The 22,721-nt window shown below is 49.2% G+C and overlaps 1 protein-coding gene across 9 annotated transcripts in view; it reads right to left on the reverse strand.

The window, feature by feature from the left end:
- Positions 1 to 702: 702 nt before the first annotated feature.
- Rere (arginine-glutamic acid dipeptide repeats) overlaps positions 703 to 22,721 on the reverse strand; it is a 353,454-nt gene continuing 331,435 nt past the window's right edge. For 4 of the 9 annotated variants that reach the window (XM_085690231.2, XM_085690238.2, XM_085690232.2 and 1 more), the window contains 11 exons: positions 11,694 to 11,856; positions 10,807 to 10,899; positions 10,143 to 10,342; positions 8,915 to 9,082; positions 8,477 to 8,590; positions 6,932 to 8,280; positions 6,600 to 6,822; positions 5,202 to 5,925; positions 4,099 to 4,245; positions 3,435 to 3,639; positions 703 to 3,164 (listed from right to left, as the gene is read on the reverse strand). In XM_085690231.2, the coding sequence (XP_085546357.1) occupies positions 3,131 to 3,164; positions 3,435 to 3,639; positions 4,099 to 4,245; positions 5,202 to 5,925; positions 6,600 to 6,822; positions 6,932 to 8,280; positions 8,477 to 8,590; positions 8,915 to 9,082; positions 10,143 to 10,342; positions 10,807 to 10,899; positions 11,694 to 11,856 (3,420 nt within the window). In that variant the 3' untranslated portion in view covers positions 703 to 3,130. The remainder of the gene's footprint in view (positions 3,165 to 3,434; positions 3,640 to 4,098; positions 4,246 to 5,201; positions 5,926 to 6,599; positions 6,823 to 6,931; positions 8,281 to 8,476; positions 8,591 to 8,914; positions 9,083 to 10,142; positions 10,343 to 10,806; positions 10,900 to 11,693; positions 11,857 to 22,721) is intronic. The other 5 variants (XM_085690234.2, XM_085690233.2, XM_085690235.2 and 2 more) reach the window with 5 other exon arrangements.

The raw sequence follows: 22,721 nt of genomic DNA on the forward strand, positions 1-22,721 counted from the left end.
ACAGCAGCTGCCACCTGGATTCCAGCCACACAGACTGGTCTACAAAGGAGTTCCAGGACAGCCAGGGTTAAACCGTGAAATGCTGTCTCAGGAAAAAAACAAACCAACAAACCAACAAGCTACAGCAGGAATTCACCAGGAACCCTGGACTTTGATGGCCACATCCACACTGAAGAGTTACCTAGCGTGGAGGCTCTGGGGGAGCCCCTACAGCGACTGTTCTCAAGCTTCCTAATGCTGCAACCCTTCAGTAAAGTTCCTCATGTTGTGGTGGCCCTCCCATAGAAGCACTTTGCTATTACTTTTTAACTGTAATTTTGCTAGAGTTGTGCAGAGTGCTACAGATAACTGATGTCTGATTCCTATGAAGGGTCACTGGACCCCCAAAGGGGTTGCAACCCACAGGCTGAGAAGTGCTGTTCTACAGGGTCTAGGGCACCCTCAACTTGGATTGATTCTGGAGAATGGCTCCAACAGCCCTCAGCAGGCAGCAGACTCTTCCCTGTACCCTAGTGGTGGATGTGGGTGGCAATCTTGGTTTCAGAGAGTAAGGGTTTGCTAAGGCAGCACCCACCTATGTTTCCAGAAATTGTTCCAGGAGGTTAAGCAGGGCCCAGCAGCAAGGTCCAGCAGACTTCCCCTGGCTGTCTGCAGCACCCACCACACTCCAGAATGAGGCAATGCACTGGCCAACACACAGGGTTCTGTAGTGTAGCTTGGTTTTATTTATGTCCACAAATATTTCAAAAAAATTACAAAATACTCAAATGGAGAGAACACAGAAGTCACGATTTCCTGGGTGTCTACTGCTTACACTGTGTCATCTCATGGCAAACTACTCATATGTACACTTAGCTCCGAGACCTAGAGAAATGCAGCAATCAGATGTCCGCTCGCTCCACTGCAGTGAGACGTGAAGCTCAGCCTTAACGACACTGACAAGATACATACAGAACACAGAAAGCAAACCCAAATTTCAAATGAAAGAAGGGAAATCCAAAAAAGGAAGCCAAGCAGCTGGGCCGCAAAGATGCCATGAAGGTCCAGGGCCTCCGAACAAACCAGTCAGTCACGGAGGACACAGTCAGTGCTTCACCTTGGGACAGGGGAGAAACCCAAAACCAACAAAGAAACATTTTCGGACAGATTTCAAGTTCAGACTTCAAAGTACTTCACTCTTTCTCTTTGGAAAATGGGTACTAGAAAGGAGATAAAGGGTTAACTGAGTGGCAGACTCAGTTAAAAGGGGAGAAGGAGGTGGTGGCATGGGACAGAAAGGACCTGCCTGGCCAGAAGTGGCCTTCCTCAGTCCAGAGGGCAGGGCAGGGCAGACCATCTGGAGAGCATGCCGCCACCCCAGAAGAAAACAAACGCCTTCATGCCAAGGTGGCCAGAAGTTTGATAACAAAAGGTTAATTTGAGCTTGCCTCCTATGAAGAACCAAAGTTAAGGCAGAATGGAATGAGAAAAATAAGGTTAAAAAACAAAACAAAAACCCTACAAACATTTTCAACAGACAAATAGATCCTAGCTGCCCCATGCATGGTTCAGGGAGCATGAGGCCCCACCACACCTGAGTCAGAGCCTGCAGCAGAGTGAATGTCAGGTTAGCTATGAGCCACTTCTCTCCACAGGGCCAGGACACACCTTGTGGCTGGCTGGCTGCTCCTAGATGCAACCACTGCATACCAGAGTAGAAATGGCCCTCAGGAGTCCAAGGGAGGGGTCAAACCGATGTCCCACCCTTGGTTCTAGAGGGGGAGAAGAAGAGGGTTCCATCAGCAATAGTCAGTTCTGCCTAGAACTGTTACCCGAGAGCCTGCTGAAGAGGGCTGTCCCAGGGGAACCCATTTCAACAAGGACTCCCATTCCTTTTCCAAGAGGAAACGCAGGACACACGGCCTCCCAGGAGGATGCAGATCACTTGCACAGCCTGCTTTATAGCCCATACCACAGGCCAGACCTGTGTCACATTTACCCCAGGGTGTCCCTCACTGTGAAGCAGCTTCTCTGTGGCAGTCATGGCTTGGTAACATGATACCTGCAGATTTCTAACACCCCTTTGGCAAGCATGTGTCCTGGGTCTCATGTGCTGTGTATTGCACCGTTTCTGGAACTTCCTCAACAGTTTATGACATCAGTCAAGAACAGTCAAACGTGTACAGAAAGTCCTAGGGAAACTTATCATCGGACACATACACGTAAACATGCACGTTCTGTACCAGAGACAGGACGACAGAGAACACAAAGTCAACACTAAACTCCTAGGAATAAGGAAGGAGGCTCGCTCAAACACGCCTGCTACTGCACATGCGAGGGACAGACAGAAGTGAAATCAAAGCAGCAAAATAAAGAGCCTTTAACATTGTCCCTGCCAACCCCTGGATGCTCACTGCTATGACCAAACCTAGTCCCAAGCTCCTGCCTGCTTGAAACTAGAAACGCCCATCTGTTCCCTTTAATTAAAGGGATAATTAATTATATATAACTTTTTATTAAAAAATCAACTCTGTATTCTGTCAATAGCTGGTAGGAATTCACACTTTGTGACATGGCTGGAAAAAATAGATCAGAATAGTCGTCTGTGGAAGGAAAAGAGACTTCTAAAACCATTATTTACAGATGTAAGAAGTCATGCTGCAGAACTGTCTCAAATTATGAAGATTCCCTACAATGTATTAAAATAAAAGATTTTTTAAAAATTATAGCTCTTGGATTTCAAACTCATATGCCGCCTCTCTGCAAACCTCGTGGGTTCTAGAGCCCACGTGCCTCAGTGTCTGCACGCACAGTGAAGGGTGTGAACGGACTCTAGCACCTACTGAGAAATCAAGGAAAAGAACTAAAGCCAAACCCCAAGATCGCAGGTAAGTTTTCCGGGTGTCAGTCCAGCCCAGGACACACCAAGTTTCTGGGGGACTGTCATGCAGGGAGACCCAAATTGGTCTCAGGAAATCCTCTCAACAAACGAACACTATTATGCAGATGTGTTTTTAGTTGTGGGTTTAAATATATAGAGAAATCTTTAGACGATATTCCTCTTTGCTCTTGCAGCTCCTACTGGATGTAAAGTCCTGTTTCTGCCCCCTAGAACTGGGGTTTCCACAGCCAGCATTAACAAATAAATAACTTATAACTGCTTGTCACCTTCTTTCTTCAGTCGACTGGTGGGAAAAGGGGAGAAAACAAGAGACTGGGCATCAGGGTGTGCTAGGTGACAGGGAAATGGTATCCCACAGGCTACAGGCAAAGGCTGGCCAATCTATTCGCTTATGGGTTCCACCCCACCCCAGGAGCCTCTCATCCAGCCAAGTCATGTTTGCATGCATCCCTCCCTCTCAGGACTAAAGAGGATGGCCCGTGGTACTTGCCACAATGGGGCAGGGTGGGGGGGTTGTATGCAAGTGAGAAGTTTAGGTTCTCTTTCATCTCACCTGTAATAATCTTCCTGACTTGGCAGGTGACCGCCATGCATGTGTGGATGTCCATGCAGCCACTGCTGCTCCATGGCCAGTCTCTGGAGCTCGGCTGACTGGGCATGCATGGCCTGAAGTTGGTGGGCTGCTGACATGGGGGGTGGGATAGCCCCAGGCAGGTCTCGGGGATAGGGGGTGCCTGCCAAGCACAAAACACGCTCTGCTACAAAAACAAGTCAAGGGAGTAGTCACGACCAGAGCAACCAAGACAGAGACCAGGAGGGAGGTCAGAGAGCCTGCTGTGTACCTAGCTGAGAAGGTGGGGCCAGCCCTTCCCAGGCTCTACAGAGAGAGCATCATCAGGGGCAGGGCAAGATCAGCAGAGTCCCCAGGCAGGAAGGAGGCCCATCCCAGAGGCCCCTGGGTCTCATGCCAGACCTTGCCTGCAGGCTTCTCCCCAGACCTCAGCCCTAGTCAGGTGTCTATTGTCCTCTGCAGCCCAGGTAGTCCTGGCTCCTGTTAGGCTATTTTGCAGAGCATTTATGGCCTCCCTCCTTCAAATCCTCCAGCAGTTCACCTGCCTGGCCCCCACCCATGGACAGCTGAGGAAATGCAGGAGTGCTATCTGACTCAACCCCAGCTCCCGCTCGGAAGTCCATGTCCTCCTCTAGTGAATTCTTACCAAAAACTGGGTGGCGCAGCATCTCGTGCTCATGGGGGGGCTGTCCAAGTAGAGGGTTGGGGAGGGTGCCAGGAGGGTAGGGAAAGCGAGCCAAGTGAGGGCCAGCAGTCAGGGGGTCAACCAGCGGGTGAACTGGGCCTGCTGAACCTGAAAAAGAAAAAAAAAAAAAAAAAAAAAAAAAGGCACAAGTTCAAATGTAGCTGGAGCATGGCTCTGGTATCCTTGCTGCATGACCCATGGTGACTTCTTTATCACCCAAGCTGGCTCAACCGGGTGGGAAACATCACTTGGCTGCCAAGAATCCCAACCAGCCCCACTGGAGAGAACAGGCGGAGAGAAGCACAGAGCTCAGCCCTGACTGGTCATTTCCTGCTCCACACTTGAGGCCACACCTGAGGCCACTCAGCATGGCCGCTCGCTCTGTGCCTCTTCTGTACAGTTCAGGCCGACAACGCCTTCTTCCCTCAGCTCACAGCAAACATATTCTCTCCCTTCTACAGAATGGCCCACAAATCAACCCCATGTGGTCACCCTGGGTACCTGCTGAGGTAGCACTCTATGTTAGGCCCTCCAGGCTTACAGTGGCCTACTCTCTCTCCTTGGGGGCCTACTGCAGTAGCCCTCTGACTACCCCTACCCCTCTGGACTCACTGCCTCCCCAGGAACACAGCCAGCCATAACCAATCCCATGAGGCTTTGAAGGAAGTGGTACCCACTGAGCCTGCCTCTGCCCCAACCCAGTCTTCCTACATATGCCAGGAAAGTGGACCTTAAGGAACTCTATTCCTAAAGGACAGAACTGCACTTTGCCTGGTCATCAAGGCCAGTAGATACCCTGCTTTCCTCTGCTCTCATGAGCAGGGATACGCTTCCTTGGGCAGCCCAGCACCCATACCCAGACCTTGCTTGGCTCTAACGTCCACAAGAACCCTGATTTGCTGTCCCTCACCCAGGGCACAGGACCAGGTTTTCCCCAGATGTTTTTCTTCTGCAGGAGACCCAGGTCAGCAGCTTCCTGAGACTCATTGATCAGGAAAGCCCACCAACTGTGAGTTTTGGGTGGAAGCTGCCTACCCTGCCTTGCTCCTGGATTGGGTACATACCTTGGTGGAGAGGATCCTGTTGGTGGAGGTGGAGGTGGGAGTGGATGTGTGAATGCTGGTGATGGTGTGGAGTTACATTAAACATCTGCAGTCGTGCCAGGGGGTCGCTGGTAAGAGATGCCATGCGCTCGGCATGGATGCGCTCGGCTGCCAGTCTGTCTGGGTAGCTCATCTCAGGCCGCAGCTGAGGACCTGCCAGTGCCAGTCTCTCCCGCTCCAAAGGGTTCAAGCCCGGGTGGAAAGAGGCAAAGGGGTGGGGGCCAGCTGCAGGAGGGATGGTGAGGGCGCTGTGCCGGGCAAAATGCTCCATGGGGTTGGTGGCTGGGTGCAGGGGGTCCAGCTCTGGTGGCTTCACCTCAAAGCCTGGCTTCATCCTCTCCCGCAATTCCCGCTCCCGGATCTCCCGCTCCCGGATCTCTCGCTCTCGGAGTTCACGCTCCCGGATGGTAGGGTCAACATTGTAGAGGCCAGGCATGTGGTAGGCCAGCAGGGGGTCAGTGGGATTAAGGGGCATGTAGAAGGGGTGGTTGCGGTTGGTGGGTGACATGACATGGGGCCGAGCGTATTCACTCAGTGTCCGGAGGGCTGGTGTGTCAGGCCCGATGTATGGGGGCACTGCGGCAATTGTGGTTGGTGGTGGCTCGAAGGAGGGTCGCATGTGACCAGGACCACTGAGTTGAGGGTCACTAAGACGGCCTTCGTGTGCTGAGCTGGATGCCTTCTGCTGAAGAAAAGAGAGTATGAGGACGGGTGCCAGGATATGGGTATGAGGAGCTGGTGCCAAGCCACCTGGGGTCTAAAACTGGTGCTCACCACAGAGGTAGGCCCTTGTTCTGTTCCACCGTCAGACCAATTTAGCTCCTTCACCCCAACATAGAAACAGAGGACCTTTGCCAGATCTAGGCACCAGGACAGTCTAGACTGATCTGTGACTGCCTGCAGTCCCCCCTGTACCTCAGCGTTTCTGTGCACCAGGGAGCCCGGCAGCCAGAAAACCTACCACGAAGTCTGACGTGCCACTTCTGGATTTGGCTTCCCTCACCCCTCGTGATCGAGCAGGCACCAAGTACCCCAGCTCATACGGGGGCTTTAAAGCAGGGTGCACCTGCATAGCCCCTTGATGCCACACTTAGGTTTCCTTCCAAGTCACCTCCTCCTGTCTCTCTGACACCTCGAGATTATGGAGGAGGCACTAATCTATAGGCTGCAGGGAAAGAACAGGCCCATCAATCAAGTCAGACTCATGACTGCCACACAATGGATGGCTCATAGCCTTTAGAAAGCCTGGGCATGGGTGCCACTGGCACTTAGAGAACACACCAGTCTGTGATAGATCCCGGCCATCAGGCCCTGGCTGAAGACACTGCCCCCTGCATGTCAGGTCCCTTCAGGACTCACAGCAACGCGCTCTGCCTCCCGTTCCCGCTCTCTCTCCCGCTCTCGCTCTTTTTCCTTCTCTTTCTCCCGCTCCCGTTCCTCTCGAGCCTTCTGTTCAGCCTCACGCTTGGCCTTCTCAATGGCCTCCTCTCTCTTCTTGGCTAGTTTGGATCCAGCCAGAGGCATGAAGTACAGGTCTGTCCGTGCACATGAGTTGTAGCCCCGGTCCAGATGTTTGTAGAACCTAAAGAGGTAGCAGCTCTGGCTGGGGCTTCTGCTGAGGGCCACACCCTTCCTCAGCTCCACCAAATCCACCCACACCTAGCCAGGCCCCCATTCCTCCAAACCAGTACCTGGCGGACTGGCTAGCATGGCTGGGGGTGTCCACTATGGTGGGCTCAGGGGATGGGCTCCTGGGTGGTGGAGGAGGGCTCTCTGGCTCCTCTACTTCATCCAGAGCCTCCTCTTTTATCTGCACAGCAGGGAGTGGGCAAGATGGCGCCCCTGGAACACTGCCTCCAGAAGAAACAGCAGCAGAGCAGGGTGGTTGTGATGAGGTGCTGGGTCCTGCAGGTGGGGTGGTGGTGGAGGGGCAGGAGGGTGGGGTGATGGGAGGAGGGCCTCCGGGTACAAAAGGGTGCTGGGGGAATGGGGATTGGGAGGGTACCTGGTGGAGGCCAGTGGGGGGATGGGAGGAAGCTGGGGGTGGAAGGCTCTGGCTCTGGGTCAGCCCAGGGGGTTGGGCAGGGGAGGAGGGCAAGGGCTGGCTCTGTGGCATGAGTTGTAAGGGTGGAGGGTGGGCTGAGGGAGGGTGGTGTGTGGACAGGGAGCTGAGGGGCTTCAGGGCTGGAGGCGGTGGCAGATTGGCATTCATAGAGAAGGGTGAGGGCCCTGAGAGGTGAGGTGGATGCTTGTGGGCCTGTGGTGCTGGAAGTTGGGGAATTGGTGTGGTGGGTGGGGGTTTGATATGAGGCATGGCTAAAGGTGCAGGAGGCAAGGGCTGTTCCCTTGGGGGCTGTTGGGGCTGCAGTGCTGACTGGGAGGCTGGAAGCTGTATAGTGGTGTGAGGATGAGCTGCTGCGGAGGTGCCCAGAGGGCCCTGGCCTTGGGAGGCCTGGGGAGGAAGTCCAAAGGGCTGAGGAGGCCCTGGGTGTTGTAGCAGGGGTCCAGCCTGTAGGCTGTGAGGACCAGGTGGGCCCTGACCATGCAAGGAGGGCTGGGTGTGAGGTTGTGCAGAGTTCTGGCTAGGGGGTGCAGTCAGAGGCTGCAGTGGAGGATGGGGTGAGGGCAGCCGAGGTGGGTGCAGGGTGGGTGCTTGCTGGATGTGGGTGTGGGCCGCAGGTGCTACTGCAGATTGAGGCTGGTTAGGGGGCTGTGAGGTGGCAGGGGAGCCCTGCGGAGGGACTGCAGTGGCAGAGGGCGTGGGCCCTGGGGTGGGAAGCTGGGGTGCTCCTGGAGGGGCGGAGGGAGCCGAGGCAGCCCCACTGGAAGCCTGCAAGGTTGGGGGCTGGGCCTGCAGTGTCTGCTGCTGTGCCGACGAGTCCGAGTCACTCTCATTGTCCTGAGGACTGGGGATACTGGGGGACGTGCTGCGGTTGTCCTGGTCGATGTCTTTCGGGTCACTGCTGCCCTCATCATTGACACTGCGACTGTCTGAACTCTCCCCCTCGCCTTCAGAGGGAGAGTTGGGGCGGCTGATCTCCTAAAGCCAGAGAAGCAAGAGATGGAAGCACTGGGAAGCAGAGCTCAGCCCTACACTGCTAGTACGGATCATAACCACAGTCTGTGCAGAGGCAGCAGGGGATTCAGTTCTCGCCTGGGAGTCAGGCACTGCCTTCCTGGGGAGGACCTAAGTCTGTGTGGGGGCTGGGGGTGAGGGCGGGCTTCAGGAGCCTCACCTGGGTCTTTGTCTTTTTGGAGGTGGCCCTATCAGGCTCCTCTGTGTCGGAGGCCACCTTCTCCCGCTGGCGCTTGGTGCTCTTCAGAGGGGACACAGCCTCTCCCTTTACCTTCTGCAGTGGAAGCAGAGAAGAGACATTTGTGGACATGTTTCCTCATTCTGAGCCCCATCTCCAGAAGTGAGAATGTTCCCCAAAGGCCCAACGAGGACCCAGAGGAGCAGCTATCTAGGGACAAGGATCCTTGATGTTAGGAACCCTTCTAGTCACTCCATTTTGTGTTTCTTGGGCCTTGGCAAACTTATGGCAGAGGTACCTCCCTTTTCCCCATTTTTCTAGGCCCTAGGCCTCCATCTGCAGCTCCTAGGCCAGGGTGATGTCACTGTTCAGATGGGAGGGAGGGACCAGGAGGCTCCCACTGTCCCCTCAGCCTCTGACCTTGGCTGACTTCTTAACCGTCTCTGCTTTGCTGTCATTGCTGGAAGTGCTAGCAGCACTGGGGGAGTTCCGGCCACTGGATCGAATATCTTCATTGATGGGGGAGGTACGACCATCAGGACTGGCGGGCTGCTTCTTCCGACCACTGCGTAGTGTAGACATCTGTTCCTCCAAAACCAAAGGATAGAGAGAATGGATCCCTAGGCCCAATTGTCCACCCAAGTCTAGCCACAGGCAAAGTAAGATAAACAGTGTGTTCACAAATCCACTCAAACCCAGACACACATCCTGAGGGGCTATCTTGGAAATGTACAGGGCTCTGAGAGGTAAGGAGTCAGCTGACTTTATTTTAATGCTCCTCTCCCTTTCTCAGGTTAACTGTCCACGCTCAACAAACCATAGCGTAGAACATTTGTGGAGTTAACCGAAAAAACAGGAAGTCACCCAGGAGACAAGGCTGCTAAATACTGCAGTTTGAAACCCGCAGCTGAATGCCTGCAGCACCCTTCGGTAGAGCTAAAGGCTCAGCTAAGGTCAGGAAACGGGAGTGAGCCGTCCTATCCACCTGCCAGAAAGGTCCTCAGAGAGGTCAGAGCCAGAGAGAAAGATCCCTTTCACAGTCCCACGCCTCAAAGACCCCTAGACACATTTCCAACCAATGTTAAACAAAGCTGTGGCTGTTGTTGTACTATTTATTTATTTTTCTTTTAAAAAGATTTTATGTGCACTTGTGTTTTGCCTGCATGTATGTCTGTTTGAGGGTGTCAGGTCTTGGAATTATAGACAGTTGTGAGCTGCCATGTGAGTGCTGGGAATTGAACTTATCTTAACTGCTGAGCCATCTCTCCATCCCCTGCTGTATATTTTAAAGACAAACACTCACCCCATAGCTAGGATGGCCTTGAATTTATGGCAATTGTTCTGTCACAGCTTCTCATGTGGTAGGATTATAGACACAAGGCACAAGTGGGTAAATCTTCACTAAAGAACCTATGTAAAAACTTCTTATGGAAAAACAATCTGCAAAGTTGAAGTAGAGATATATGCCCACTGGAGGCACTTGGGGAACTGGCACTGGGCTGCAAACCAAGACCAATGAGCTCTCGCTAACACTAAGCTCCACAGCCTCAGGGAGAGCAGTACCATCAAGAGTGTGCTTCTGCCTAACACCAATTCTCGCTTGAGTCCCTGGTGGGCTCAAGCCCCCAGGACCAGGTCCCCAGCTCACCGAGCCCCGACTCCGCCGTGTCCTCATGCTATGCTTCCCACTGAGCCCATCGTCCTCCTCCTTGACAGGCTTGAACATGAAGGGTGGGGGATCCACGGGCTTCTCGATGGGTGGCAGTTCACCGTACTTCTTGAAGTGGATGCGGCAGTCCGTGCAGAGCAGAATGTTCTCCCGGCCCCCGTGGTGCCAGTCTTTGGAGGCTATATGAGGGGAGGTGGGCAACCTTTGAAACCACCTGTCTCTGAGGACATCTGAGCAGAGGGGCCCTTCTGTGGGCTCCACCTGACCCTGAGTCATGAGAGCCACAGAGCATGAGCTTCCTATGAGTTCCCTATACAACCCAAAGCTGGTTTCCACTGTCCGGTCCCCTATAGCCACCCCTTGAAGATGGCAGCCACTTCCCAGGAACAGTAGAGCCCCTCCCTCACCTTGTATGAGACCTTCCTACCCAATAAATCAGTACAGTTCTGACTGCTCAACAGGGAAGCAAAGTCAGAAAACAGGATCAAGTTTCTCAAGCACAACCCATGTGTCAAATCAGTCACTGGCCCTGGCTTCTTTGCCACCCAGCACATGAAATATTCTGAGTCTGACAACCCAGAGCCCAGGCCTGCCCAGGAATAAACAACTGTCCCCTGCACTGAGGGTGCCCAAGGCCACTTACTGGTGGTGAAGCAGTGACGGCAGGCGTACCCTTTCAGCTCCTGCTCGCTGTCCTCACTGTCAAAGTCATCCTCACTGGCTGAGCTCAGGTCCACTGGACAAGGTGGTAAAGTGAAGACAAAACAGACACCATCATGTTCAGCTGAGAATGGGGCACCAGTAAAGTAACTCCACAGACTGGGGTGGGCATCAGCCACAAAGGCTCATTTTGAATTCCTCAGCATTATTCAGCATAGCAAAGAGCTTGCATGTACGAGGGGTAGAACGATCAAGGTCCTGCCTTGCCAGATTTTGGGGGGCTGATGTTACACCTGAATCCTGTGGTGGTCAGCACAGGTGTTCCTACTGGTGAGTCTAAAATGGTAGCAGTATACTCACAATGCCTTCCTAGTGCATCTGAGCAGCCTGGAATTCTATCTACTGAACCAATATGGCTTCTGGCCCTCACCAAGTATAATACAGAATCCTGGTGCCCTTAGGCCAGTTTTCTGGACTAGGAAAGAACTGCTAAGCACTACTGCTCTGTTCTAGTTCATAGGACCAAGACAGTAGGACCTACAGGATTCACCTGGTCTTGGGGAGAATGTCACACTTGGCCTGGGAAGAGGATCTGAGTAAAGCAGAGAAAAGAAGAAAGTGGAACCCTAGGTCAAGCTTAAATTTTGTAAGACATAAAATAGTAAATGTATTAGAAATACTTAAATGTACAGATAATTTCAAACACTCCTACAACTGTCAGCACTATTGTACACATATATACACAATAATGCACAAAGCACACCATATTAATCCCTGGGTCACCAGCTCCACAGGCTCAGAGCTGGACGTACATATGCCTGCATATGAGCAGTCTCTTACTACTCTCTGCAGCATCAAGACACCACTTACAGAATTCACTGGAAGGAGGTCTGGAGGGTGTGTTGACAGGGGTGGAGGCCGTGCGAGTCTTAATTCTTCTGAACACTGCCTGCCTGCGGTGCCGGCGGTGGGCACGGGAGCTGGCTGCTTCTGGTGTTTTCTTCCAGTAATAATAGAAGGTAATCAGTTCCCCCTGTGAGGAAGAAGCATAGCTGTTGAGTGTTCACGCACACAGCCACCCCATCATCACATCTTTCTGTGCCTGGTGCTGAGAGCAGGGTGGCAGCAATGCTCCGTGAGTGAAGCTTCAGGGTCCCATCCTGTAACCCAGCAGAGTAAGACCTCCACAAATCAAGAATCAAGTCCATACCACACAAGACACAAGGAAATAAGGCTCCCACTTATTTAGGGAGCTATAGCTATGAGTGTGCAAGCTGAGTGTGATATGTGCACATGGAAGCATCTTCAGAGACAGTCACCAAATAGAGAACACAGGTGAGCTGGAAGGAGCAAGAGCCAGGAGACAAACTGCTTTTTCCACCTCCTTTGACCCTTTCAATGGTGAAACTAGCAGGAAATCCTAAAGAACAGGACTGGGGCTAGCAAAATTTTGAAAACAGAGGGACTGACACCTGTCACATGCTGAGCCTTCCTAAAAAAAATGCAACTTAAGAAAACTGTGGCAGTCCTGCCCTGAAGGGCTCCCCTGCTATCCGTCTCCCACACAAAGAGTGCTTATACCTCGCTAGGACTTACTAAAAATCAACTTCAAAAAATAAATTTTAAAATGTACTAAATATACAAAATAATGGGTTTATGACATTTTTATAAAGGCTGGTTTCTTAGAAATACCACAAAAGAGTCTCTGCCTCAGTCTTAAAAGAACAATATCAACAAAACATAAAACCTGCACTTCAGAAGCAGCCACTCAGCTGGTCCTGGAGCCATCTTCATCCCTCCCTCTAATGCCCGCTGTCTCATGAATGAGGTGACCATGAGAGGAGGGGGCAAAGAAGTTTCCTTGGGAGCTAGGTTCTAAGGGCTGAGAAGATAAGTAGGCAAAACCAAAAGGATGTCTGGAGACCTTGTACAAACTCTTCTGACTGACAGGACCAATCTGAACAGGCTCTATCCCAACCTCAGTGGTCTCGAGTATCAGAAGCATCGAGCAGGTTTTAGACAAGGAAACAGCTTCTCAAAGGCGGCTGAAACACATGTGCTGGGAACTTAGTGGGCTGGAACTTGCCAGGGAGGAATCTGCCTGTCTCTGCCCCCACACAATCATGAACCACCATGCCACCTTTCTCATGTGGCATCTGGGGAGCAGACTCAGTTTTTCATGTTTACACAGCAAGTACCTTACTGACTAAGCCATCTCCCCAGTTGTCAGTCCTTGGGTTTTTGAGACAGGGTCCCACTATGTAGCCTAGGCTAACCTTGAACTCATAATCCTCTTGCTTCCATCCCTAGAGTTACATGGTTATAGGAGTGGGCTGTCATGCCTACCACCAGATCCTTAACGGAGGTGTACAGAGCAGGAACTGAATGACCTGTGCATCTCATGGAGCTGTGGATGTGCTTCAACCTTTCTAACCATTCAGTACTTAGCAAAATACCAGTCCCCACCAACGCTCCACAAAAGAAGCACTATCCCAGGTTGCAGAGCAGGCAGGGAGTCTCTAGTAAGGCCCAGAACACTTATGCCTGAATATGTGTACACCCCGGATCAGCTGAGTTCTACCTGGTGCTAGATGATCAGTAAAGGGAAAATGGGAAGATTACCATTGGGGGTTCTATTTCTCTAACATGTGTTGTGGTACAATGACAGCTGGTCCAGAGGGCCCCACTATGACCCTATTTCTGCTACTTTGCTTCCCACTTTCATGGTTGGGGAATAGATTTTACCACACCAATCCTGAGTGGGACCAGACTCTGCCTATTGAAAACTGACCTGCCTTAGATTTCCTATTGGTTCAACCACCCTTCAAGCACTCTATCAGAGTGGCATGCTTCATTAATGCAAGTGGGCAACTTTGTCCAATAAACCAGAGTCTTCTCTGGAACTGGAAAGAAGCAAAAACCCGAGCAGATCCTTTCCAACCTCTTCCCTCAACCTGACCCACTTCAGTGGGCAAAGACATTTCTAAACAGCGTTTGTCTGAGCCTGGCATTGTCGCACATAGTAACAGTTGAGTACTCCTACTAATATTTTTTTTCCCTTTAAAGTAAAGGCAGAGTCTTATTTTTGTGTAGCTCTAGCTAGGCTGGAACTCACAGAGATCTACCTACTTCTGCTCCCCAAGTGTTGGGATTAAAGGGGTGCACCACCATGTCAAGCCCCACCCTACTTCTTAAACACAGATGCTCAGAAGAGTCTGGGATGGTTCTGAAAGACAGCACAACTTGCAGTAGAAAAGGAGACATCCGAGATCAGCGTGGTTAAGAAACTGGCCCAGTGCCAGATAGCAAATGGAAAAAACGGCCCCAGAGGCAAGTCTGGGCCATTGCACCTGACTCCTGCACTGTGTTCTTTTAACAACTGAGATACCCAAGGTAAATGTGACGATTCAGGCAACACCAAGTATTGTCAACAAGTAACAGCTGTGAAAAAAAAAACCTAAGCACCCAAAACAGACTAAACATGAGCACCATGGGTCAAGATGAACTGGCACCTGGGCCAGGTAGAAACCATGCCCGAGAAAATGAAAGAATATAATTTCAAATGCAGAAAACCTAGATGGCTGGGACTTGCATGCACTGCTGGTGGGGATATAAGGCAGTCAAAACCACTTCGTAAAAAGTTTGTCAGTTTCTACCAGGTTAAACAAGTACCACAGGATCTAGAATTCTATGCCTGGCTTGTTTATCCAACAGGACAAAAATGTGTTCACACAAAGGTTTTGAACAATTTTTAGTTATCAATATGTATGTTGTCTTGGTGTGAGAATGCCTATGAAGGCCAGAAGAGGGAGTAGAGTTGTATGTTGGTGCTGGGGACAAACTCAGTCCTCTGAAAGAGTAATAATACCTGCTCTTAATTGCTGAGTCAGTTCTCTGATCCCACACAAAGACTTTCACACAAACATTCACACACACACAAAAAATTTTTCTTAATAGCCCCAAACAAGAAAAAAGAAGCATGCTTAGCCATGGGAAGTTAAGTTATAAGTATCCACTGGGATGTTACTTGACAATAAAAAAAGGAACCAGCAGCTTATATAATAAGAGATAACTTTCAAAAACCCCTGTTAAATGAAAGTCATAAGGAGAGCATGAAAGGCAATCCAGTGGTTGCCCAGGGCTATAAGGTGGATGAGAAGAGTGTTGGCAAAGGACCCAACCAAGTGACTACCTACTCAGGAGGAAAATGCCAATGCCTGTACACAGATGGCATTATTCACACAGATGTATACAGTCGTCAAAACTCAACTGATTGCATACTTAAGAGAGTGGGCACGTTTGTGTATATACCACACACACACACACACACACACACACACACACACACACAGAGTGTAGCACATGTCAACTATATGTCAATAAAATTGACAAAACAATCATAAATCCAGGCCAGGTTTTATTAGCTGCCTCTCAGACTGCAATGGCCACTGAGGGATTAAACATGGAGGATTAGAAACAGCATATTGCTGCCTGCATGGGTGGCTAGGTCTTGAGTACAAACAAAAGAACATGTTGGGCAAAGCTTTGGTTCTACAAATAGAGAGTGAAGCAGCTCACGGCCTCACCAGGAACGAAGTCAATTGCACTTTAATCAAACATGCATGGTGTGCAGTAAAGACCCGCTGCACATCAATTCAGGGAACAAAAGCTGCTGCAGAAATCAATAGCTCACTGAAACATTAACACAGGCAATCATTGATCAAAAGGCAGCTCCACAAAGGCAGCTTTGCAAATTAGCTCCTGCTTTTGCTTGCAAGCAAGCCCTGAGGTCTAAATGTTGACATGAATGACCTATAATGATCATTTGTTCCTGACGCTCTCACCTCATCTCACAATAAAGTCTCACAGATAACCCACGTGACATCAGGTGCTGTAGTTACACACACCACGAGGTGCTAAACCAACTGAACCTGGGCAAAAAAAAAAAAAAGAAAGAAAGAAGGGAGGGAGGGAGGGAGGGAGGGAGGGAGGGAGGGAGGGAGGAAGGAAGGAAGGAAGGAAGGAAGGAAGGAAGGAAGGAAGGAAGGAAGGAAAAGGAACAAAGCCACCTCCAAGTGTTAGTCCCAGACCTTAGTTTAGTTAGCTCTTGCCCAGTGCTGAACTTCTGGTCTGGGCTAGCATTAGTTCTCTCCTTCCAATTCCTTGAACCCCCACCACCCTTTTCACAGAGGGGAGCTGGGTCACAGGCAAAGGTCCCAGAAGCTGGGGCTCAATCCAGCAGAGATGTCTTTCTAGAATATTCATACAACAGGTTGGGGAGGGTGTGTGTGCGCGGGGGTACTGTTGGATTCCAGTGACATTTCTGCAAAAATACAAGGGTAAGAAAATGTCATACAGAGAACATGAGAAGAGCAAAAAAAAGAAAGGGGCTGCCTAGGGAAGCCCTTCCTTGTAAGTGGTTAAGAACCTTGAAGAGTCAGCAAAAGCTAACTAAAGGCAAAAACTGAGGCAAACCACCTGCCTCATTCTCGCCACTTGAAGCCCTCTTGGGCTGGGCTGAGTCTATCAAGTTCACTCACATAAACATAAAATGTCAGGGCTCCCACAGCTCCCTGTGCAGTCTGGCCACAGTGATAGCGGCTGGAGCTGCTCCTATCTTGGAGATGGCCTAAACTCATTTCTGGCACGAGTTCTGCAGCTGTGGCAAAACAGCGGGCAGAGTGTCCCGTCTTCCCACAGGCATGTCCCTAGCAGGCAAACAGGGCTGAAGGTGGAAGCTGGCTCCGTGTGGCCAGCACTGGTCTGCCTACCTCCTTGTCTTAGAGCAGGGCTCTGTCTACCCACTGCACTTATCTAGTAAACTACAGCACTTATTAGTTCAGTCCCTGCAGAGCTGAGATTTGTAACTTGTCCTATTCCATTTAAAGGTGATTCTTGTTGAAGGTAAGATGAGCTGTCTGTCGTCTTTGTCCTGAGGCCCAGGAAAATGAGTCAGAACAGAATGCTGAGGAGGTGAGGCACTGGGAGCATCTAAAACACCAAAGCCTAACCCCCGCTAAGGAAAGATCTCCCTATGTAGCCCCAACTGTCCTCAAACTCAAGAGATCCTCCTACCTCAGCCCACCAACTGTTGGAATTTAAGGTGCGAAAACCAGGTCTGGTCTCCATGGTTCTTAAGGACACCCCTCCCCTCATAGGCACAGGGATCTGGAAAGATATCCTCATTCCCTGCCTTGTCCTTTTCTTATGCCTTGGCTTGGCACTAACTTCCCAGACAGGACTCTCTGGGAGGCTGATGTGGAGGCAGGAAAAAGTAAGCCAATTATTATTTTTTATTCTTCCAATCTCTCTCTCTCTCTCCTCCCCCCATCAAATCTTCCCTCCCTTGTTAGTCTCTCTTCCCTCTCCCATCTAACCCTTTTTACTTCCCAATAGAGGTATGAGCCACTGCTCAGCCAAATCAATTGTTTTTGCTCCACATTAAAAGTCTACAGGTATAAGCAAAATTGGGCAGTTAAAAAAGAAAACTCTAACATTATTATTAGCATATTACCCAGAGAGGTGTGAGAGCCTAGAGAGAGCGCTCAATGGTTAAGGACTGACTGCTCTTCGAGAAGACCAGGGCTCAACTCTCAGCACTCACATGTCAGCTCACAAATGACTGTAATTCTAGTCTCCCAACACCTTCTTCTGGCCTCCTGAGGTACCAGACAAGCACATGGTACAATCATACATATAAAATAAATTAATTAAAAAAAGATGGAGCAGCTGGCCATGGTGGCAAATGCTTTTAATCCCAGCTGGTGAATTTTGGTGTATTCAAGGTCAGCTTGGTCTAAAAAGCAAGTTCCAAGACGGCCAGGGCTGTCACACAGAGAAACCCTATCCAAACAACAGACAACAAATAAGCAAACAGAAAGACGCGCCTTACAGATGCCAGCACTGATAATCCAGGTTGCTGCCAGCCTGCCAGCCACTATCAGGACTTTTCTCTGTGTGAGAGTAGGGCAAGACAAACATGTTGGGGGTCAGAGGACATCTTGAAGGAATGGGTTCTCCCCTCCCACCATGTGGGCCCTAGGGATCAAACTAGTGCTGACAAGCACCTTTATCTGCTGGGCCATCTCAACAGCCCTATACATACATCCCTTTAGCTTTGCAGAGCATGCTCCACTATCTTTCATTCTCACATGGCTACAGGACTGAGAAGACAATGTGGAGGATGGATGGCTTTGTGGCTACATAAGAAGGCCTGTTTTTAGATGGATGGTGGTGGGGCACGCCTTTAATTCCAGCACTCGGAGGCAGAAGAAGGCGGACTTCTGTGAGTTTGAGGCCAGCCTGGCTTCAAGAGCTAGTTCCAGGACAGGCTCTAAAGCTACATAGAAACCTTGTCTCAACCCCCACCCCCCCACAAAAAAACCCAAACCAAACCAAACCAAAACAAAGAAGGTCCCTTTGAGCATTCCTCTACATTCTCTAATTCTCTGATGGCACAGAATTCTTTGTCCATACACCGACACCATCCTTTGCAAGGTTAGAAAAAGCACTAAAAAGTTATCTGAAAAAAATACACGACAAAAACAAGATCTACTTTTTTGTTTTTTAAGGCAGGGTCTGTTATGACACAAGTTAGCCCCAAACTCCAACTTTGTGTGTGCCTTGTGTGCCCCTGGAAATGCTGAGATTGTAGGTGTGTGTCAGCACACATGCCAAGCAAATACTCTGCTAACTAAGTGGCATCTGCACCCCTGAAATCTTTAAGACACAGGGTTTTGGGGGCTGGGGAGATGGCTCAGTGGCTAAGAGCACTGGTTGCTTTTTACAGAGGATCCAGGTTTAATCCCAGTACCCACACAGAAGATCCAGTTCCAGGGTATTTGGCACACTCACATGGATATACATGCATGAGAAAAACATACAATAATAAATCTTTTTTTTTAAAAAAAAGGACACAGGATTGTCTGTTCCTATGTAAAAGATAAATATTTTAACATGAGCACACAGAGAAAAGGGCAGCTAAATAATCACCGTAGAAGACCTTAAATCTCAGTGTTAATGTGCTTTTGGAATGAAATTCTTGTTCCTGGGCCAATACTGTGCTGAAAGAGTGATCTACACGGGAGCACCTGACCTTGCTGACCAACCTCATGGATGAAGGAGAGCTGCTGCAGAATTGGCTCCTGCCAAGGACCCCACTCTGCAGCTGGGCTGGAACTCACACTTCGCCTTCCTCTGTGGGATCACAAATGTGTCCATGTACCTCACTGCCTTAACAATAGTTTCATGCTATTTTTCCAAGGAAACATTCCACCAACAGCAGGCAATTAAGAACAACACCCAAACTAAAAAGCTGGCAGAGAGAAAAAAAGCCTTTCCCAACCCCTGAACTTAAGACATTGGCCAAGACTGGGGGTGAGTGGGTATGAGCCATCCCTGGGAAGGGGAAGTATTCCCTGGATAGACTCCAGGAAACCTCCAACTCAAGAAGCCTAGCTCGGCTCCCTGATCTCCCTAATCTTTTTGCCTGGAATTATAGCTGCACCTTTCTTCTTGGCAGTAAAGTTTCCTGCCTGTGCAAGAGCCCTGTGCAAGTCCTTCCTTCGTTCCACTGTCTGAGGATTCTAGCTGGATCTAACAATGGTGGGGGACCTGCCAGGTAAGAGCCTGGGCACTGAGCAGAAACAGTAGCTATATTGGGGAGCAATCATCTCTTAAGGGTTTTCCAGCAGGTTGCCAAGCATGGTGGTACACACCCTGAATCCCAGCAGAGGCTGGCAAATGAGTTCCAGGACAGCCAGGACCACACATAGAAACCCTGCCTCAAAAAGCACCCCCCCCTACACACCTAAAAAAACAAAAGAAAGGACAAGGAAAAAAAAAAAAGATGCCTTTCCAGCAGGCAACTGGTTGTTTTCCAGTAGCTGGTAATTAAAGCACTGTTCTTCTGGGATCCTTCTTTTGTTAATCAACCTAATGGAATCCCTAATCCCCAGGAGCCAGCCACTGTCAGCAGCTCTGCTGCAAATTACTGCATGCCACCTCCAGCACATCTGGGAGACATTGATCTGCTCAAAGGCACAGAGCTGAGGATGGCATTTTGGAGCCACAATTTCCTGGACTCAAGAGGCTCAGAAGATAGATGCCTGACTTAGTACACCCTGCTCTGAGAGGCAGCCCACTTCCAGGCAAGGCATGTCCTCTGCAGCTCTTCTAGGATAGGTAAACGAAAGGGAACTATTCTCAGGCATGGCATGTCCAAGATGGAAGCCAGACTAAGGTGCCCAAAGAGAACTTCCTAAACTAGACACCCTTTTAGAAGGAAGAGAAGGGGGGAAATTCCTACAGGTTAAAATTTCACCCTTTCCAATTATTATACTCCATTTAAATGGCACAAAGAAATGGGAACAGACTGGGCTACCCTTCAGCTACTAATACTCTGTTGTCTGGGATTCTGACTAGGCTGCCTGCTCATCCTATCTCTGGCCTCACACCTCTCCTATGAAGTGCAGATTGGTGCTCCACTATGGCCTTTTCCTTGTCTTGTCTTTGCTAGCTCAGTCTTCTCAAAGCCCAGCCCATACTCTGTCACTTCTCCAAACTAAGTTCCAGCTACTTCTCCATTTCTTCCAGACCTTTTTCCTGTTTCCCATCTCTCCCAGCCCTTGGCTTATGGCAAACACTATGGTAATTGACTGTTCTTTGGCCTAAAGCCCAAGCCACAAACCCCTTAAAGCACTGTGGAAAGAGAAAACTGGCTCTCCAAAGTTCTGACTTCTGTATGTGTACCTCCCCCCCACAAAATAAAAGATAACTTGAATAAGTGGACTTCAAGATGGGCACTGTGTAAGCTGGGCAGTGGTGGCCTACGCCTTTGATCCCTGTACTCGGGAGGCAGAGGCAGACAGATTTCTGTGAGTTCGAGGCCAGCCTGGTCTATAGAGCAAGTTCCAGGACAGGCTCCAAAGTTACACAGAGAACCTTGTCTTGAACCACCCCCCCCCCCAAAGGAAAAGGTGGGCACTGTGGCATATGATTATAATCCCAGCACTTGGGAGGCAAGTGGATTGCCTGAAGTTTAAGACCAAAGTGCTATACACATAGAGTTCTAGCCAGCCAAGGCTTTACAGAAAGATCCTGCCCAAATCTCTCTCTCTCTCTCTCTCTCTCTCTCTCTCTCTCTCTCTCTCTCTCTCTCTCTCTCTCTCTCTCACACACACACACACACACACACACACACAAAATCCAAAACAAAGGGAAAAAAAAACCCTCCACAAATAACAAAAACAAAATTAAAAAGTGCTCAGACCCATGAAAGCATTATAGGTCTGCTGGGGTGGGTGTCCCTGGACTGGACTAAGCACACCTTGCTGCTGACCCTGCCAACAGCTCTGTTAGATAGGTGTATTATGTACACACATTAAATTCTTCCACCTAGGCAAAAAACAAAACCAAACCAAAACAAACAAAAAACCTTAGGTTGTTTTTTTTTTTTTAATCCTGTAGCAGCTTTATAAACGACATGGCTAAAAATGAAGTAACTGCTCTGTAACAAACTGCTGAAAGCACAGCAGGAATCTAGGGCTCCTACCAGGTGTGGATGTCCCCACAACCCCTGTTGTCTAAGGGGTTCCCTGGGAAGTCCTGACACAGGAGCTTGCTATCACAAAACCCACACATAAACCTTGGTTTTTGGCTTTACTAAGTTGTGAGTTTAAATGAAGACTGCTAACGTTTTAAATGGAACACTACCAGGAATCGTGTTTCCTCAGCTGACATCCCAAATCCTAAGAATTCATTTGTTGATATCAGTTTTTGTCTCTCGGGTGAACACTTCATTATTTCCCTGAGTTCATTTTATTGGAGTTCAGCAATAGGGCGAGCAGGATTTCACTGCTGTTGGCTCCATCACCATGTCACCTTTGCTAATGGGTCTTTTTGTGTTTGTCTGTTTTTGAAGTGAAACCACAATTCTACCAGCAAAGGAGAAAAGGAAAAGGGAAAGCTATAAAATGTTAAACTGCCCTTCTCCAGTTCATAAACAGTTTTCTATTTATCGGCCTTCATTGTATGTGCAATCTTATTATCCTTGCACAGCATCAAAGTGACATCCGTCAGGGTCACCCTATAAAATATACATTGCAATGTAACATTTAATGACGAGAAAGGGGCAAAAGATGAAGGATGGGAGGGTGGCATGCTGCAGGATGCTTTAAAGGGGTCATCAGTTATATCTGTGCATTTCCCGAGGTGATAATTGAATGACAGGGCTGGAGGGAAATCCATTTTTGAGCTCAGAAAGGACAGTTAGGAGAAAAATGTTTTTGGGTAGAAGCATATAATGATAGCCAGGAAATGAGGACAGCTATTCTAACACTGCTTCTTGTATTTTATGGTTTTTATGGACGCACAGCAAATTATCACATATGATCTATTTCTTCAAGTTGACTGTTCAAATAAAGGACAGACTTCATTACAAAGAAAGAAGGGAAAGGGTATTTAATTTTGTCAGTTATTACATTTGCTTAATAAAATGAGCAAAACCAAAGATTACTAAAGTGTAAGATAAACGAACAATCTCACATTCTTCAGATATATAAAACACTTCAACTCTTTTACCTAATTCTGGGGATTTAAGCTGAGGCAGAGATCTTAGGAAAATTCAGATAAACCAGAAAGCATGTGCTCATAGCAAGAGCAGCTGTCTCCTAGAAACTTGAAACAGAAATTTCAGGACAGAAGTATATATGGGCTCAACTGTGCTCAAAACATCTATGCTACGTCCTGACCCTTGCTGTCCTAGAGTGTGTCATTATGTAATAGGATCTTTAACAAAGTAATCAAGGTAAAATGAGGTCATTTGGGTGATCCCTAATAGAACCTGACTGGTATTCATTTTTGTTGTTTGAAACAGAGTCTCTCTCTATATAGCCCTGG

The sequence above is a fragment of the Myodes glareolus genome, chromosome 6 (assembly GCF_982192425.1).
Source record: "Myodes glareolus chromosome 6, mMyoGla1.1, whole genome shotgun sequence".
NCBI classification, from domain to species: domain Eukaryota; kingdom Metazoa; phylum Chordata; class Mammalia; order Rodentia; family Cricetidae; genus Myodes; species Myodes glareolus.